The 12,010-nt window shown below is 45.3% G+C and overlaps 1 protein-coding gene across 1 annotated transcript; it reads right to left on the bottom strand.

Annotated features, from left to right (window-relative positions):
* Nucleotides 1-271: 271 nt before the first annotated feature.
* fmnl1a (formin-like 1a) lies at nucleotides 272-11,986 on the bottom strand. Its single transcript, XM_084570142.1, has 26 exons — nucleotides 11,787-11,986; nucleotides 10,890-11,127; nucleotides 8,362-8,445; nucleotides 7,920-8,006; nucleotides 7,750-7,823; nucleotides 7,036-7,119; nucleotides 6,811-6,954; nucleotides 6,018-6,120; nucleotides 5,836-5,912; nucleotides 5,635-5,728; nucleotides 5,245-5,319; nucleotides 5,019-5,129; nucleotides 4,779-4,928; nucleotides 4,565-4,666; nucleotides 3,387-4,014; nucleotides 3,160-3,284; nucleotides 2,854-3,056; nucleotides 2,539-2,773; nucleotides 2,388-2,456; nucleotides 2,226-2,306; nucleotides 2,016-2,145; nucleotides 1,765-1,928; nucleotides 1,572-1,673; nucleotides 1,027-1,122; nucleotides 762-876; nucleotides 272-649 (listed from the first exon to the last, which is right to left on the bottom strand). The coding sequence occupies exons 1-26, from the start codon at nucleotides 11,819-11,821 to the stop codon at nucleotides 585-587; spliced, it is 3,471 nt and encodes a 1,156-aa protein (XP_084426268.1). The 5' UTR covers nucleotides 11,822-11,986; the 3' UTR covers nucleotides 272-584.
* Between the last annotated feature and the right edge of the window lie 24 nt (nucleotides 11,987-12,010).

The raw sequence follows: 12,010 nt of genomic DNA, 5'->3' as shown, positions 1-12,010 counted from the left end.
ATACAGAAAATAGATCTATAATATAATGATATATAAATCTAAAAGCCTACTGATACTGGAGATACTAATTTATCAGTGTGGATGCCATGATATCCTGTGAGAAATGTGTGTGTTTTTCCTGTGAGAAGACAGCAGGCAGTTGCACCTGCCTCCTTTTGTACATACTTTGCTGTGATTGTGTGTCCAATAAAGTGCAGCTCTCTTGTACAGTCGTGGCGTCTGATCTTGCTTCATGTTGGACTCTGTGTTAGACCAAACCTCGCACACGTGGAACGATTAAAAAATAGTTTATTTTAAAAAGTTAAACATTTCAATTGGTTTATAAATTTAGAGCATACAAAATATATTTTTTAGGTAAAGATACGGAATCAAATTCATGGACTGACTATTAAAAACATTTCCAACTTAATCTATTTACAAAACAAACACAAGCTAAAATGTCGTTAATACACAAAGCCATTTGATATTTGGATATATTGTATTTACAGTACAGCACATTTTAAAGCTTGTTAATATGCCTGAATGTGATTCCAGTTAACATTTGTTTAAAAAAGTTTTTTAAAAATTCTTGAACCAGAAGTGGCTTAAGTGTCCTGGCGCTGCGCAGGCCGGCGACCATCTGTCCGCCTGTATGGTTGGTTCCTCAAGTCTGTGGAGGAAGCAAGGAAGGGAATGCTGAGATGGAGGTAGGATTTTACCCACATTTAAACATCAAACACTCAGCATGCAAGCTTGAAACGTATCTATGCGTCTCCTTGTACCTGTGATGATGTCCTCCAGAGCACCGTCCTTCCCCTCGCGTACCGGCGGCTTCACCTGCCGCTTCTTCAGTTCTGCTATCAGGTCCATCTGAGGCATCTTAGGCATCATGGGGCCCTTGAAAAATGTTCCAAGAAATAAAAGCCATTTACCTCCTGAGAGACTGTAATATTTTAGACACATTTGTTTTTAGAAATGTTCTCATAAGCTACAACGACGCCTATAGATTAACACAAATCCCTTAACATTGAACCCTTCATGTCATACCTTTTGAGATCCAGCTTTGTTTGGAGATGGCGACTCTTTCACCTCACGGGCGTCAGCCTCCATTTTCTTTTTCTGCTGAATCCCTTGCTGTGCTGTCTGTGTTCAATCAAAAGACAGCTTAGTTTAGTTAGGCTGTACATAGGCCTTGGATGTCAGTACTAAGCAGTGCACTAAAATGATACCACCTCTACGTGTCCACTCCCAGAAATGACAGACACTTGATCAGTTTGGGATCTAGTGAAGATGGAGGCCAGATCAACACCTTGTGCTGTTTTTCATGTTTTTTTTTTTAATTGTTCCTAAACAGTTTTTGTGTGTGTGTCTGTGTCAGGCTGCATCCTGCTGGGGAAGGCTGCTGACAGTCATTGCTCCAACTGGTCTGGGTGGGTGCTACATGTCTAAGTAACATCCACACGAATGCCAGGTCCAAATGTTTCCCAGCAAAACACTGAATTGTCACAAGACGATCAATGTTATTTACTTCTCCTGTCAGTGGTTTTAATGTTGTGGCTGATCAGTGCACATCAGAAATCTCACACACTCACCTTATAGGCCTTTATGAAGCGCCCAAACATGGGGAAAAACATGGAAGGCTGCGTGGTTTTGGGGTTCTCTCCGAAGTACTCCACCACAGAACCGTACGCCTCCTAGACAGAGCATGGCGAATATATGTGTATAAGAATGTGACAAGACGTTTTGCCGAGTAGTATTTGAGTTCGATCTGAGTTACATGCTAACCTGTGCCGTCTTGCTGTCCTTGATCAAAGAATCCAGCTGTTCACTGTTTGTCTTGATGAACTCCTTCAACACAGGGCAGTCATCCTGCACCAGGAACTCCTTTTTGGTCATCTCCATTCCTCTCTCTAATGAGCGGATGCCTTGAAGAATGCTGTCCAGGGATACTAGCAAGGAAACAGAAAGGAGTTCTAATACATTCCCAAATTAAGTAACAAGAGGCCTAACTCCTCAGCTTGAGAGTGTGCATGTACCAAGGGCTGCCTTGTCAACAAAGTGCAGGTCAGTGTGGAAGTTGACCAGGTCGGGGTATTTATCCTGGATGATGTTGGTGATGAAGTGAAGTAGCGTCTGTGTGCGGTCGGTGGATTTGGTCTCCAAGAGCTGAAATGTAGAGACAGTAACAAAGATGATTTAAAGTTTCTTGAAGTTAAGAGATACATCTGCTAACAAATTCTACTTACAAGGTCCAGACTCTGCAGCCTGAAGCCGTAGGCGGCACCTCTCTTACTGCTGTTCATATAGTTACCGAAGGCGAGAACGATCTGAAAGGGAAAACATGCGGTCACTGTCAAAGTCAAAAAAATCTGGAGTATGCATCAGCATTTGTGTTCTGCTTTACTTACTTCTAAGATCTTTTTGAGCTTGTCTGAAGACTTGATGGACATGGATGCGGCAATGATGGAGTTCAGTTGCTGTAAACGACGTAAAAACAAAATCAGTACATCTATTTAAACCCTATCCTAGCCCAAGTTACAATGAGTCCAACAAACTGACCGGCTGCAGGCGTTTCACGGTCTCAGGGAAGTTGCCCATGAAAGTGAGAGTGTTTATTCGCTGGTTCAGACGAGGAATCTTCCCAAAGCGCAAGATAAATTGGTCTTCGTTAGTCAGCTCCTCCAACGGACGGCCATCTTTCTCGTAGTTAACCAAGAGCTTCATCTCGAAGTCCGATGGGATGAAGTGTTCAAGCAATTCCAGGAAGTCAACGGACAAAGACTGCTGGTCATACCTGTACAAACAAGGGTTAGGATGAGTCTCTTTACGAGGAGGACAGCTCAGAGAGGTCAGTCATGCAACAGAAGCACATACGTCTCTATGGCAGTGCAGATATCAGAGGGGCTCATTCCTCCCTTGCGAAGGGTGATTGCCAGATTCTTGGCCTTGTTGGGGTCGATCAAAGATGTTTTGCTGGGAGCCTTCTGGGGTGTCTTCTTCTTGACTGCGGGCCGGTCAGTTGCACTCACCTGAGCTCTCGTCTTGAACTGTTCCTCAAACATCTCCATGTTTAACTCCTGATGTAGACAGAATGAGAGGCAGAAATGGGGAAGATGAAAATCTGGAACATACATTTTCCATCAGGATGTGGTGAGGAAAATTGAAGATAAACAACCTTACCCCTAAGATCTGCTCATCATCTAGCTCGTTGAAGACTGTGCCTGACACTTGGTTGGGTTGTAAAGCCTGCCAGTTCAACAACGGCATCCTGAACTTGGTCTGAATGGGCTTCTTGCTCTTAAGCCCTGGGGGGGGGAACAGAAACACAAGACCAACGGTCAAACAAACCGGATCACCATTATTCCACTGCCAGCATCAACTCATGACACTTTCTGTCACCGTCTCACCTGATAGACTGTTTGGTGCTCCAGGAGGCGGTGGGGGTCCGCAACCAGGCGGCGGAGGTGGTCCACAGCCGGGCGGTGGCGGCGGAGGTGGTGGTCCAGCACCAGGTGGGGGAGGAGGAGGTGGGGGTCCAGCACCGGGCGGGGGAGGAGGAGGAGGAGGTGGGGGTGGAGCCCCGACACCAGGTGGGGGAGGTGGGGGAGGTGGAGGTGGGGGTGCAACACCACAACCTGGAGGTGGAGGCGCAGGTGGAGGAGGGACAATCTGCTCTGAAGCACCAGGAAGGGGTGGGGGAGGGGGAGGAACAGAGGCAGGGAGGCTGGATGCTGGGGGGCCAGAATCTGTAGCGACTGGGCTGCTGGGTTGGGTAGCTGAGGCTGGGCTTTGGACGTATTCAACCACCGTGACGGGCACAACCTGGATGTCCAGGCCTCCTGAGGCGCTGCGGCCCAGTCGGATTAACCCCTTGTCCTGCAGCTCCTGGATCTTCTGCTCCAGCTCCGAGGTGGTGGCCTGGGGGGCGGTGGTGCTCAGACGCTCCCTGTCCTTCTCCCTCTCTCTGTCCAGCTCCCGCTCTCTTTCTCTCTGCTGCAAAGCACTCACCTGGGAGCACGACTCTCTCAAGCTTTCCTGCGAGACACAAACATGAATACGGAAACACGCTTTAACGTGACGTCAACAATATTAGGTAAAAAAAACAAACAAAAAAACGTGTTGACCATGTGGGGGCGCTAGATGACATGTTAGGAGATCACAAGTTTGAACAAACTTGTTTTGCACGTGTGGGCAAAAGGTCATGACAGCTTGTCTTGTAGGTCTTGGCGTGAAAACCAAAAATGTCAGCATGATTAAAGAACCATCACCAAGCTACATCACTAAGGCTCATCTACACTGGATTGTCTGTTTCAGGCAGGCTTCATTTAACATTTCAGTCTGTACGAATGAGGTAGAGTGACTGCAATCATCACCCCCAGAAATTACACTGCTAACATGCAAATACACTCATCTTTTTTACTTTGCGGTGAAGATCATTTGTTTTTAACGGTTATATTAAGATTATTAAACTAAATGAAACTGCCACCCTTATGGTCCAATTTAAACAAATTACTGTGATGATTCCACACCTTCCTGGGCTAATTACGCCCATTAACCATTGTGCATGTCATGAAGCGGCACTTACTTTGAGCAGCTCGGTCTCCTTGGTGGCCTGCATGAGCTGAGTCTCAAGTTCAGCGATTCTCTCCCCGGTCTGATTCGCAATCTCCTCGAGCCGGACATTCAGCTGAAACAACACACGGACAACGTTGCTTTAACGTCCCTTTATACACTACTCTGTAGCATCAAGATCTTTTTTTTCCCCCTCCACTTCTTTCTTTCTTTTTTTTGTGGCTGACCTGTGTGTTGTGATGTTGTAGTTCGTCCACATGCTCCAGCACCCCTCCTCTGTTCTCGGCGTCTTCCAGCAGAGCTCCCACGTCTAACACGTTGTCCAGGTAGGCCTGGATCTGGACCTGCAGCTTCTCGCTCTCCGTTTGCTTCAGACTCTAACACACAACAAACAATAATGACATATTATAGGAATGTGATGAAGGCCCCCCCCCCCCCCCCCAAACTGTTCTGTGTTTTGTACTTACCTCTAGATACTTGTCTAATCCAAGGTGAGTGAACTCGTACTGCAGATGAACACGGAAGTTCATGTTCTCCACTGAATGGACCACGATGTTTATGAACTGCATACAGGCCACCTGCAGAAAAAAAACAACAACAACACAAAGACAGGTACGTCTCAGTTACATCTTTTTACACAGCTCTTTGGTGCATCTGCATCCAGCGACACGGCTCATAAATGCGTGGTCCTACCATGAAGTCAATGTTGTTGTCGTCATTGATGAAGTACTCCATCAGCTTCTCAAAGCGGTTCCTTTCTCTGCTCACCTGAGAAAGAAAAGAAAATAAGAACGCAGATATGCATTTTAATTGTTGCATATTGGGGCATGAATGCAAAGTGTATTTTTCCTGATATCTATTACTGTATTTGTCCACCTCGCTATTGTTCACTTGAGATTAGAGTTACGCACACATGCATGACTGTTATACACGAGCTAAAGTTAGGGCCACGGTGCATGTGAGAGGTGGAATGTGTCTCATACGATGACTAACAGAAAAAAAGGGAAAGTCTAGAACAGACCGGGTCGAATGAGACCATTGCAATGTGGTGAAATTACCATTAAAAAAGAATAATGAGATCACCTCTTTGAAGTTGTCAAAAGCAGAGAGAATGATGTCGTGTCCTCCTCTGACGAGACACACGGCAGCTAGCAGCTCCAAGACCAGAGCTTTGGTCCTGTCCGGGCAGAGGACGGGAGGAAGGTGGGTCGGGGAGGGGGGGGTTAGAGACTGATGCAGGAAGACAGGTAACACACTCTTTGTCTCACACCCAAATGCACTCACCTGGGATTCCTGCTGTTGAGACTGAGGGCGATCTCGTTCACGCAGCGCGGGTGAGTCATCACCAGGTTAAAACCAGACTGAAAGCAGAGGGAAGACATTTATACGTGACAAAATAACAAGTAATCTCCTTCTCATTGGCAATGTTTCAATGAGTTCAGACTGACAGCACGTTCAGACTCTACCTGGTAGTTCATGATGGCTCGCAGACACATTATGCACACATGCACATCATCCCTCTGAATGGATACATGGGCCTTCTTCTTGCTCCCCAGAGTGTTGGTTATTCTGCAAAGGGATAAGAAGTGTGTGGACATGTGAAGGCGACGGAAAAGAGGCCTCTGTGCGCGCAAATGTTCTAGGCCTCGAACCGATGACACACACGCGGAACAGCTTTGGGCACACTTGGCAGTTGCGACTGTGACTTCTAGTGGACAACCATTGTGTCAGCCTGACAGCTCGATTGTGGCATCAGGCGCAAAGGAAAATGAAATACCCAAAAAAGAAAAAGGCATGTGAGTGAAGAAGAGCGTGAGAAACGGAGGTATTTGTCACGGTAGTCTGTTTCAAGAGGAACTATGCAGCAGAAGGATATCCGTGAAATTAAACCGACAGCGAGAACAGATGTCTATATGTGATAACAAGAAATGGCTATTCATTAGGTGCAAAAGCTGCACTATTTGTTCGTACGGAGTTAATCTCTTCTCCTTCTCAATTAGAGGTACTATTTATGAGAGTGTTTGTGCCACTGATACAATGACTGAATCATTTACTAGTGACTTACAAACAGAAAGGCTCAGTCTGACACAGCTCTCTAAGAAAATGACCGGTATCTATAGACTTCTGTGGCACAGCAGAACTCCCCCATCACACCACTTCTGCTTTGCATAGTTCTATTTTCTGAATATACAGTACCAGTGTAGGTGCTCCAGGTTCCTTTTTAGAACATCCGGGGCTTGCACGTCCTCAGCTTCTTACCTTACAGTCAGTGCACGTGCGGCTCTGGACATCCCGTGTGAATGAGTGCCGCCGGAGCTCTTGGTCAGATCCTCCATGGACCTCTCCGCCGACTTCCCTCTGTCCGACAGGGTGCCGCCGTTCTCCACGGTCTCCACGTCGAACCTGCAATGCGCAGACCCTTGGTGAGAACAAACACTTCCACCGGAGGAGCTCCGTTAGTTTTCATTCACCGTCGGCACTCACGAGGTGTCGCTCTGTGCGTGGGACAGGTATTCCACCAGAACGTCCAAACCTTTATTCTGATCATTGAGAAACTCCTGCGCCCATCTGCAAAAAGACCCAAATAAAAATGAAGCACGTGGAATGACTCTTTAGAAAGGCAAAATTACTCAATCTTGGTCTAACGATGACTTTTGTTTGTGTAACTGCTATGACTAAGCCAGTTTAATGGCCCTTTTTTAACCTTATCTAGGGATAAGTACACCAAAAAACTGACCATTAATCATTATAATGACCTCAATATTTGATCACACACTTAAAGGTACACTATAGAGTTTTTGACCACTAGAGGTGCTATGGCGCAAAAAATCCAAATGCGTGCACTACGATGCAAATTAAGGGCGTGACAGCCTGGAGTGACAGGTGGGTGCAGCTGACAGGAAGCTAGCTGGGCGTCATCCGCCCACCCCAGTACCACTGACTCGCCACGTGTCTGCCCCTTTTGAATCGGCTGCTTTTTCAATTCTTCAAAACCACTCTTCAGGAGGCAGTGGATGTAAATAGCACCTTGTTTGCGAGAAAACTCAACATGTTGCACCTTCAGTAAATGTTGCTAACAGATGAGCTTACACATAAGGAACACCTTACAAACCAACAGAAGCAACATAAAAAAAATCCCACGGAGATTACATTTTTGAAGAAGACTATATTTAAATAAAAACATTTTGGCATGCTCACCCAATGTGATTGGTTCGAAGGGATATCTCCAAATCCTTGAGGACCTTGGTGGCATCTTGAATTCTCTTCTTTGACTACAGAAACAGAGGAGATCAAGGTCAGTGCATCAGTGCGTCCGTAGAAAACGTAGACGTGTTAAATATGAGAAGGAGATGATGCAATCCACTGACCCTACGGGACACCCCTCCTTGGTCCTGGTAGAAGCTCTTGATCTTGAGCAGGTAAGTGGACGGCGGGCTTTTCACTTGGAAACGCTCCTGGGGGAGAATGTTTCACACAGAGTCAGAGTCAAAGCATATTTTCGACTGAGTTAATATTATAAGCAGCCTGAAACCATGACCGGGCGAGATGCACATTCACCAGCGCATGCAGCATGCGATGCTATTCTCGCCTGAGCTAGTAAATAAAACATGCACCCTGTTTCCATGCCGACGCCAAATGCCACCACAGAAACTGTGCTATGAGGTTTCACCCTGCACTCTGCTCTGTACCACACAGACTATCCTCTTAGGGCGTTTATGCACTCGTTGTCAACTCTGTGTCGGTGCAACAACCCTGACGTATGTTGAGGTTTCACAGTGAAACCAGCTCATTATCAGCCGTCCATCTTACCTGATCACAGACCAACTCCCATTTCTTGTCATTGTCATATTGACTCAACAGCTTCAGTTTATCTGGGGGCAAGTTCATGTAGCTCTGAAAGAGAGAGAGAGAACAGATCATTTAATGGACTGTGTGAAGTGTTCAAATGGACTCAAAGAAACAAGATACACACATTTCACATTTGTCACACTGCATCTTCACGATGTCATCGGCGCTCAAATATCAAACACCATGTTGTAATTTTTTTTTTTGTTGTCGTCTTTCCTGCTTATGCAACAATATTCAAATGCTGAAAACCACAAATGCGCTTTCAGTGTTAAACGGAAGGGTGGTGACAACCTGCTGGGGGCACACATGACTCAGTGTTTACATGTATGTACTGGCGGTTGTCACTAGATACCATGTACGTCAAATGTCACATTTTTGTCCTTTAATTTATCGGGTGAAAGCCTTAATATGTCAGAATTCACAGAATACAGTCTTTACTAAAGACTTCTCTCTAATACTTACTCCTTTAATAATAGTTTCTGTATTATTTTTACATTTTTGGCATAGACTGCGACGGTGTTCGTTCACGCCTCAACTTCCTTGTAGGATTTATAACATCATGACATCCTTTTATGTTACAAACTGCACATGGTATTTCTATGAACTCTTCGGTAGGAGAACTTTACACAGACCAAGAACACCCCCCACCTCCACAAAGTTTCAGTGACTCAAAAGTTTCCAAAAGTTTGGCACGATAGCATCCAAAAAGGACAATTTCAATTTGTGTATTTGTCTTGAGCCTACAGGGAAAGGTTCGGCTCCAGATCTAAAGGTTACTCTTCTATTTAAAGAGTCAGAACTGGTCAATGGACGATTGGAGACCAGTCACGGGCATTTAAAAAGAATTAGAGCGTTCTGTGATCAATGGTTAACTCAGTATGTTAATTATTATAAAATTCTCAGACTAATCATGTCAGCTGACACTGGGTGTGCTCTCAAGTACTGCCTTGTGGTTACCTTTCATATGTTTTAAAAAAGAGAAAGGGAGATGAAACGGAAATGGGCCGTTGCTGTTGGTGCAGAGAGGTTGGAGCTTTGTCCTTGGAGGAAGGGAGGGGTTCTACTGCCGGCACGGTGGTACAAAATTTAACAAAACTACGGCAACACAAGTCGGCCATTTATACCCTCATATGAGCACAAGTATGAATTCCCTACATTAAGAAATGACGACGGCCCACTTCTCTTTTCCTTGTTGGTGATGCAAACTTTAGAGTCTCAGTTCTGACACTTCACGGAGTGACACGTCTCTAAAGTTTACATTGAGAGTATTTTGTTGAAAAGGGAAGTGAGGTCATACGGGCTGAGAGGCTGCTGTAGGCAAGAAGCAGCTCGGGCCATCTTTGTTAGTGTGAACGCTGTACGGTTTACTGCTCAGAGATTATGAAATGGACCCTAAAGCCACACATTCACTAGGAATGGTAAATGGATGTTGGCAGTTTTGGTTTGCTGCTGGTATTCTTAAAATGCTGCTTCAGTACCTTAAAAACACTCGACTGATTATGAGGAACTGCCCTCTGGGGTCAAATATCTAACTAACTGTTTTTATTTCACATAGTCTGAATATGTGGATAGCCCTGCACCCAAACTGGTTTTCCATTTACTGGTAAATGGACGGAGCAAGTGAGTTCATCAATAGAGTACATGTGCAGACTATGTGGACACTTCACGCCACAAAGACTGCTCATCCATCCCATACACCATGATGTCATACTCATGTGGCACGTTAAAGAGCTAAGAATGATGTATATTTTTTTCTGCACTGAGCAATCTCATGAGAGAACCTGAGAATTTTTTTAGTGTAAAAACTTTGGTAAAACTGACTTTACATTTTGCAGATGTTACTGATCAAAGATTATGGGCGTCTGTGATCTGCAAGTTTCAACGCCTGATGTTTTACCATAGCTTAAATGCTAAGTATTCATTGTGAAGGTTTATGCTTTCCGACTTGTTGTAAGATTGCTGAAAGAGTGGTGTAACTGTTGCTTTCCGGTCCTGTGCTCTCTCTAGTGTGTTGCTCAACTTCCCCTTGGGGCTAGCTGCCCTTGCATGCACTAATTACCCTCTTCCTAGTTTGACGTTTTCAAATCAAACAGAAGGAAATAAGTTCTTTGGTTGATGGGAAATCTGTTGGTAGCATTTGAGTGAACAACATGACACGTCTCTATGTAGGCCTGGACTCTCTTTACCCACCCAAACAACAAATGGCTTTTAACCTTACTAAAGATTGAGAGACTACAAAAGGAAAAACGCTGACATTATATTTAGCCTGTGTCTGCGTAAAGTGGGTTTTTGGCGGCACCAAATGAGTCTGAGAGCAATTTTTGTCCAAACAGGACTCAGTGCTGTTTGTTACTTTAACAACTTTAAATTACTCAGTTTGTTGTGTTTGCTTTATACTGGCATAATCCCTCTATCTTCTACAACAAAACCATGTGCATAATGTCTGTGTGCTCAAATGCAGTGAGGGTGTGTGCCGTGTCCCAACTCACCAGCACCACATTGAAGCGCTCCTCCAGCTCCTCCTCTGGTGGCATGGGAAGTTTGGGGGGAGCCGGCTGCTTCTTCTGCAAGGTTGGTGTTGGGTCACTCATGGTTGGAGCTGCCCCGACTGAGTTCCTGGCCTCTCGGCCTTCACCCGGTTCATGCTCCACACCCCCTGCAGCCGCATTCCCCATCACTAATCTCCACAAGTAATCCAGGGGGAAAGCTTTACTCAAACCTTTTCTCCTGAGAAAAACAATGTATTCCAAAGCAGAGGGGGGAAAAAGTGATCACTCCAAATGACAAGAATAAGAAGGCTTAAATCAGTCAGGAGTCTTGGGCCTTCAAGTGGAGGAACATCAAGTCTCTGGTTTGCTAAATCCACCTCGGTCCTGAGGAAAGCGATGGTGATGAAAAAAGGTATGTTGTCCTCATGCTTGCCCTCTTATTAATCTCCCTGTCTACATGTACCTTTGCGAATAAGACAATACGTCTTCTAAGGACTAGTGAGAACCCTAAGAACAGCCCACCTATGTCTCACTGACTATTCTCTGCACTAGCTGACCGAGAACTCCTCTAGAACGGAGGCCTGTTTCTGAGAGGAAGGAGAGGGGAGTGTGAACACTCTGTCACACAGACTGAAACCGCAGAAGCATAAAAGCAGAAGAGTAACTTCCTGTGCATGACAGCAACAGAACCTGGGGTGGAGGACAGGGTGGAAGATAAACATGGTAACCGTTACACGTATCACGCATGCAGTAGGTGGATGATGAGTGAGATAAGGTGATACAGGAATTAAAGAAAGCACAAAGTGCCAGGTTTGAGTTAACACATTTTAACAGATCAGCAGGTGCACATGTAAAATGAAACAGCAAACCCACAAAGAAAACTTGTTCCCACTTTACCACGAAATCACTTTCTCAACACTGGATCTATCCATTCTGCCGAGGCCTGCTCAACTTGAATCCGGGGTTACACTTGTTTTGATATTTTCTCTTGACGTGATGCCAGATTGTTTGTGTCAGTCAAGTACAGGTGCATCCAGTTTTAACAAGAATTGGCAACCAGTGCCCCCTTGTGTCGGGAGCTAACTACTGCAATCAAAGAATGCTGCATTCACAGTATGCTC

Source organism: Chelon labrosus (genome assembly GCF_963514085.1).
Source record: "Chelon labrosus genome assembly, chromosome: 21".
Classification (NCBI taxonomy): Eukaryota; Metazoa; Chordata; class Actinopteri; order Mugiliformes; family Mugilidae; genus Chelon; species Chelon labrosus.
The sequence above is the reverse complement of the archived record's forward strand: the minus strand, read 5'-3'. Positions and strand labels throughout refer to the sequence as shown.

What these genes read in the sequence shown, in the direction of transcription:
- fmnl1a (XM_084570142.1), bottom strand. Translation starts at nt 11,821, where the DNA reads ATGGATAGATCCAGTGTTGAGAAAGTGATTTCGTG. An exon ending in GGCTGCAGAGTCTGGACCTT is followed by an intron (nt 2,146 to 2,225) that starts GTAAGTAGAATT and finishes TCTACATTTCAG; the next exon opens with CTCTTGGAGACCAAATCCAC. An exon ending in GCTTCATAAAGGCCTATAAG is followed by an intron (nt 1,123 to 1,571) that starts GTGAGTGTGTGA and finishes GATTGAACACAG; the next exon opens with ACAGCACAGCAAGGGATTCA.